Source organism: Schistocerca piceifrons, chromosome 11, assembly GCF_021461385.2.
Source record: "Schistocerca piceifrons isolate TAMUIC-IGC-003096 chromosome 11, iqSchPice1.1, whole genome shotgun sequence".
Lineage (NCBI taxonomy): Eukaryota > Metazoa > Arthropoda > Insecta > Orthoptera > Acrididae > Schistocerca > Schistocerca piceifrons.
The window spans coordinates 58,617,526-58,624,598 of NC_060148.1; the positions used below are offsets into that span (position 1 = coordinate 58,617,526).

Consider the following 7,073-nt stretch of genomic DNA (forward strand, 5'->3'; position numbering starts at 1 on the left):
TCATGGAGGCTACAAAAAAAAGCAAGAGAGAGAAAAAGCAGCTATTGTTGCTATATCTGCATTTTTGCCGAGTTGAAAAATAATGTGCCACGAGACTGGCACAGCTCAAAACAAATGATACCCAAAATTCAAAAACACAAAAACTCTGGATGCTGCATTGTAGGTGGCTGTTGTTCTCACCCTGAAAGGATTTCCACTCTTGTTGACCAACACCTCCAACCAATTGACCAAAACCTAGCCTCCCACATCAAAGGTACAAACTGCTTCCTTCTCAGAGTCTCCACTACACCACCCCACCCTACCCCATTATGTCCTGCTTCCCTGGTGGTCACATTTCACACCATTTCCCTATACACCGACATCCCTCATGCCCATGATCTCACTGCAATTACTACTATCTTTCGCAACATCCTTCAGACTCCAAACCCAGTACTTCATTCCTCACACACCTAACTAACTTTATCTTAACACACAACTACTTCTCCTTTGAAGGGAAGGTATACAAATAAATCCACAACACAGCTGTGGAAGTCTGCATGACATTTCCTGTGCCAACCTGTTTACAGGCTTTTTAATGCAAACCTTCCTAGACTCCCAGAACCTGAAACACCTGGTGTGGTTCAGGTTCATTGATGGTATCTTCACAATCTGGACTCAGTGCCAGGAACTCTATCCTGATTCCTTCACAAACTCAGAATTTTCTTTCCTATTTGCTTCGCCTGGTCCTCCTCAACCCAGCAAGCCACCTTCCTGGATGTTGACCTCTTCTCTGATGACTCCATCTGCACCTCTGCCCACATTAAAACCACCAACAGTACCTGCATTTTGACATCTACCATCCCTCCCACCCCAAAAAGATCCCTCCCGTACAACCTGACCACCTGGGGACGACGTATTTGCAGTGACGAGAACTCACTTTCCCAGTATGCTGGAACTCTCACGATGGGCTTCACAGACAGGCACTATCTCCCCCCCTCCCGGACCTAGTCCACAAACAGATTTCGCACGTCATTTCCACACACACCGCCAAACATTGTACCACCCCCAAGAGCCAGCTAAAAAAAATGCACTGTTTGTCATTTGATACCACCTTAGACTAGCACAACTGAGGCTGAAATGAAGGACATCCTACCCAAGATCATTCCCACCCCTACTAAAGTGGTGTTCTGTTGCCCACATAACCTCCTAATCCATCCCTATGTCACTCCCAATCCCAATCCCTTGCCACAGGGATCGTATCCCTGTGGAAGACCCAGGAGCAAGATCTGTCCAATCCACCCACCCAGCACTTCCTGTTCCAGTCCTGTCAAAGGTTGGGCCACCTGTGAAAGCAATCTTGTCATATACCAACTCTGCTGAAACACTGAACAGCTTTTTATGGCAGTATGATTATCAACTAGTTTTAAACAGGGTCAAAGGCCACCACCAAACTGTCGTCACAAACAAAGTTGACCACCCAGTACAACTTACAGACGATTACAGCACGCTCAGTTTCAAGTGCGCAAATGGGTCAACTTTATGGTAAATAACAATCTTATCCTTTCCCTAGTATTGTTAAAAGAACTAGGTTCTACAAGCGTTCATCCTGAAGTTTCTCAGAGGGAATGGAAAAGAAAGAAGATTCGAGAATGAATCACGAGAGGTGGGCTGCCGTTAGATCATTGGCGGTCTGTGGATTCTCGATCTACAGCACGGGACGAAACTGATGTGAATGTCACAGTCTCTCCATGGTCGTAACAGTTGTTATCACCTCAAAGCAGAAATTTCAAATGAGTGTCAGGTGGTGTTTCCTCAAAGATGTGCACAACTCCAATTTTACATTACATTAACACACACATTTTATTCCGTGCAAAGTACAGTTATTAATTGTAGTGACTAGTTTTCACTTTGCAAACAATCATTAGTGCAGTTATCCAGGCTGGCATGCACAATCACAATGGTGAAATTTTCAATTGTGGCAAAAAATAATCAGTTCACTTTTAGAATGGGAATGGGAGGGGGGCACTTTCAATATTTAATGTGAAAATTTGCAAGTAAAAATAAATATTCAATAAATCAATAACTTGTATTTCACTGAGTTTCATTTCGGTACATTCACTGCGGCATACAGCACGCGTGGTTAACAATCGTAAGGCACTGTGGAGAGACTTCTTGAACACCCCGTAGAATGACCGTTGGATGTAAAAAAAAAATCTTTGAGTTGCGGTACACAACAAAAGTCGAGCATCAGTGCCGCTGTGTATTAGCAGCAATATTAGCAAAAAGATAGATTGCTACTCACTGTAAAGATGACAAATTAGTTGCAGGCAGGCACAAGGGAAAGACTGTTACACATTATAGCTTTCGGCCAAAGCCTCACTCAAAGAAAAAAACACACACACACACACACACACACACACACACACACACACACACACACACACACACACACGTACACGTACACACGACTGCTATCACTGGTGACTCTCAGTGGTAGCAGTCATGTGTGTATGATGTGTGCTTGCTTTTGTGTGTGTGTGTGTGTGTGTGTGTGTGTGTGTGTGTGTGTGTGTGTGTGTGTGTGTGTTTTCTTTGAGTGAGGCTTTGGCCGAAAGCTATAATGTGTAACAGTCTTTTCCTTGTGCCTGCCTGCAACTAATTTGTCATCTTTACAGTGAGTAGCAATCTATCCTTTTCCTGACAATGGAAAATCCTGGATGGAATAATGACAATATTATGAAAAGGACAGACTGCTACTCGCCATGTAGCAGAGATGCTGAGCTGCAGACAGGCACAACAAAAGGATTACTAAACATGTAAACTTTTGGCCAGAAGGCCCTCTTCTGGGTGTGGCCGGAGACAATGATCAAGGGGAAGCCTTCTGGCTGAAAGCTTAATTTATTTAGTAGTCATTTTGTTGTGCTTGTCTGCAACTCGAGTTCATCCTTTTCATAATATTATTATCCTTTTCCTAATATTGTTGATATTCGAGTCTTGAGTCTGCACTGTGTATTATGATTCTTTGATTCCCTGAGAATCATTTCTAGTGACCTGATATTCTCAGAAGTGCCCGAAACTGGCTGTACACTGTGGCTCGTCAGCTCGACTTTCTCGTTGGCAGCTGTGAAGTACGACTACTTCCTCCCTGTGACTGTGGTGGGGACCGTTCTGTGCGTGGGCGGGGAGCTACTGCGCAAGACGGCCATGTTCACGGCGCGCACCAGCTTCACGCACGTGGTGCAGAGCGTGCGCGAAGACGACCACCGTCTGGTGACAACGGGCGTGTACGCGCTCTGCCGGCACCCCAGCTACGTCGGCTGGTTCTACTGGAGCCTGGGCACACAGGTAGGAGATGAGCTCTCTCACCAGATGTTCTGGTAGTTTACACAGAAGTAGCTGCTTAGTTACTATTTCACTTTACTTTGGAACACCAGAGGTTTCCAATTTGTTACCTGATGTCTGCTGGGAATCTGATTATGAAACTTTATTCTGGTCCTAGACACAGTAGCTTTCCAGAAGCTGCTTTTTTAATGCTAAACAGTTAATCCTAAATTTAGTTTTGCTGGTAACTACTTCAGTCTAGCAGCTTTGTGAGTCATCGGTTGATCTTAGTTGTACATAAAAGCAGTTCAACCGTTTTGCTTCCCCACGTTGATTTTCCGGCATCCATCACCGAAGCTATATGGAGAATAATGTTATTTCCTGTAAACCATATTTCAGAAATAAACGTTCTGCAGTAGGTGTTGCCTAACACAGCAAGTGCTATCTAATACGCACCAAAATGGGTAGCACATAAAAGCGGAATTTTTCCAGAGCCTATGCCTTAAGTTTTGTTGCCGATAAAAAGGTAGGGTCAGGTGTTTTGAATAGCCCTTGGACTAGAGATCATTTGCGTACTCAACAGAAAGATTGTCTTAGTGTCACTATCCTACAGTACAGTGTCAAAGTATGAATATTACACACTTTCTCCTGCTTCGGCAAATGGAGCAAAGCAGTTGGTTCTTTTTGCATTTGATGTGATCCATGGTTGGGCTCAAGTGGCCCATGTTGGTACCATTACTTCATGGGCAATTCCTTTGAAACTCCCAAAAAAGGTATTTTTACCATTTTTTGTACCAAAACGAAGCTGTGGATTTAAAGACAGCTGTGCATAGCAGGTGGGTGTAGTTTTTACAAATTATTCCTGAGATCCTGATCTCAAAAAACTGTGAAAATTTTCTCGATATTTCCAAGATTCAGAGGTTCAAAGTTACCCTATGTGTAGATGTAAAATAAGAATATAAAATCTGATGTGAGGTGAAAACACAGTTTATAAAGTGATGTAACGCAGAGAAATATGACGTAAAGTGTCTCCGTTATAATCAGGAAGGTTCTGGGAACCCCGTATTGTGGTACTAAGCCAAACGCAAAATTGTTGTGCACATAAAATCAGGTCTGAGCTGTAAAATTAGTTTTGCATTATTTCCATTTCACAACGTGAAGAGTTTGACAGAGCACTGAAAGACCTGAGTTGAAACGAGGCCCCGGGAGTAGACAACATTCTATTAGAACTACTGACAGCCTTGTGAGAGCCACTCCTGACAAAACTCTACCATCTGGTGAGCAAGATGTATGAGACAGGCGAAATACCCTCAGACTTCAAGAAGAATATAATAATTCCAATCCCAAAGAAAGCAGGCGTTGACAGATGTGAAAATTACCGAACTATCAGTTTAATAAGTCACGGCTGCAAAATACTAACGTGAATTCTTTACAGACGAATGGAAAAACTGGTAGAAGCTAACCTTGGGGAAGATCAGTTTGGATTCCGTAGAAATGTTGGAACACGTGAGGCAATACTGGCCCTATGACTTATCTTAGAAGATAGATTAAGGAAAGGCAAACCTATGTTTCTAGCATTTGTAGACTTAGAGAAAGCTTTTGACAATGTTGACTGGAATACTCTCTTTCAAATTCTAAAGGTGGCAGGAGTAAAATACAGGGAGCGAAAGGCTATTTACAATTTGTACAGAAACCAGATGGCAGCTATGAGTCTAGGGGGCATGAAAGAGAAGCAGTGGTTGGTAAGGGGGTGAGACAGGGTTGTAGCCTCTCCCCGATGTTATTCAATCTGTATATTGACAGGCAGTAAAGGAAACAAAAGAAAAGTTTGGAGTAGGGATTAAAATCCACGGAGAAGAAATAAAAACTTTAAGGTTCGCCAATGACATTGTAATTCTGTCAGAGACAGCACAGGACTTGGAAGAGCAGTTGAACGGAATGGACAGTGTCTTGAAAGGAGGATATAAGATGAACGAGGATAATAGAATGTAGTCGAATTAAGTCATGTGATGCTGAGGGAATTAGATTAGGAAATGAGACACTTAAAGCAGTAAAGGAGTTTTGCTATTTGGGGAGCAGAATAACTGACGATGGTCGAAGTAGAGAGGATATAAAATGTAGACTGGCAATAGCAAGGAAAGCGTTTCTGAAGAAGAGAAATTTGTCAACATCGGGTATAGATTTGTGTCGGGAAGTCGTTTCTGAAAGTATATGTATGGAGTGTAGCCATGTATGGAAGTGAAACATGGACGACAACTAGTTTGGACAAGAAGAGAATAGAAGCGTTTGAAATGTGGTGCTACAGAAGAATGCTGAAGATTAGATGGGTAGATCACATAACTAATGAGGAGGTATTGAATAGAATTGGGGAGAAGAGGAGCTTGTGGCACAACTTGACTAGAAGAAGGGATCGGTTGGTAGGACATGTTCTGAGGCATCAAGGGATCACCAATTTAGTATTGGAGGGCAGCGTGGAGGGTAAAAATCGTAGAGGGAGACAGAGAGATGAATACACTAAGCAGACTGAGAAGGATGTATGTTGCAGTAGGTACTGGGAGATGAGGCAGCTTGCACGGGATAGAGTAGCATGGAGAGCTGCATCAAACCAGTCTCAGGACTGAAAACAACAACAACAACAACAACAACAAAAGTAAATTATCAGGATTTTTCTGACACCCCCCCCCCTCCCTGTTTGGTCACACTGCCCTCCCCACCAGCCCTCCCTCCCTCCCCCTTTGCCTGCCATCTCTTCCTTCTATACTCACCCGACCCCTCTCTGCCTTCCCCCCTCTCTGCCCCCCCCACCCTCTCTCTCTCTCTCTCTCTCTCTCTCTCTCTCTCTCTCTGAAATGATAGCTTCTCTGTTCCAGTTGGTGCTGGTGAACCCAGTGTGCACAGTCGGCTACCTAGTGGCAAGCTGGCGGTTCTTCGATGAGCGCGTCCTCGTCGAGGAGGCGACACTGCTGACCTTCTTCGGGGAGGATTACTACGACTACCAGCAGAAAGTCCCAACAGGGCTGCCTGGCATCCACGGATACAAGCTCAGCAAGTAGTTCCTGCCGCAGCCTGCGACTTTGTAGCAAACCTGTCTGCATGCTGATTGATGGACTCTGCTCTTGGAGATAAATTATTATATTTTTAAATTAAGCTGACACTTCTAACATGCGATAACTGGAATTTCCGGGGTGGGGTTGGGGTTTCAACTTCGGATAACTGCATCGAATTGTGAAGATGTAAAAAAGTTTGCATATGCAGATATATTTTTAAAATGAGCAAATATCGTACGGAGATTCTCACCTGAAAAGTAAACTGTTGATGGTGAATGCTAGTAAATTTGTTCTGGCATTGTAGTAGAAAAAATCTGTCTCAGGGGAGATGCGTGTCAATATGTAACTCTGATATCATTCCTTATAGCGGATGTCAGGGGAGTGAGGAGGGGGGGGGGATTTTTACAGGTATAAGTGTAGAGTTATGTTGAGAAACTATGGTGAAAAGGGGGGGGGGGGGGCAGGGGATATTAACTGAGAGCAGATTCAAACTCTGTAAGGGAATGGCAACTGGTATCAGTAGTGTAGAGTCTAACCTGAGCATTGAGTGTTGAGGTGCAGGATTGTTGTTAAGTGATCAGGTTTGGTCAGTTCTTGTAAATGCTCTGAAGAAATTGGGACTTCCAACCTGGTTACAGGACTTTAGGGATGACTTTTGCAGATATATAAAGCGATAAAAGTATGTTACTGCTGTGTATGCCATGTATTTTTGTACAGTATTAAATT

The 7,073-nt window shown here is 43.5% G+C and overlaps 1 protein-coding gene across 1 annotated transcript in view; it reads left to right on the top strand.

Moving 5' to 3' along the window:
* Positions 1-6,733, top strand: part of LOC124720276 (protein-S-isoprenylcysteine O-methyltransferase) — a 40,097-nt gene extending 33,364 nt beyond the window's left edge. The window contains exons 3-4 of the mRNA XM_047245592.1: positions 3,101-3,324; positions 6,171-6,733. Of these exons, the coding sequence (XP_047101548.1) occupies positions 3,101-3,324; positions 6,171-6,353 (407 nt within the window). The 3' untranslated portion in view covers positions 6,354-6,733. The remainder of the gene's footprint in view (positions 1-3,100; positions 3,325-6,170) is intronic.
* Positions 6,734-7,073: the final 340 nt, after the last annotated feature.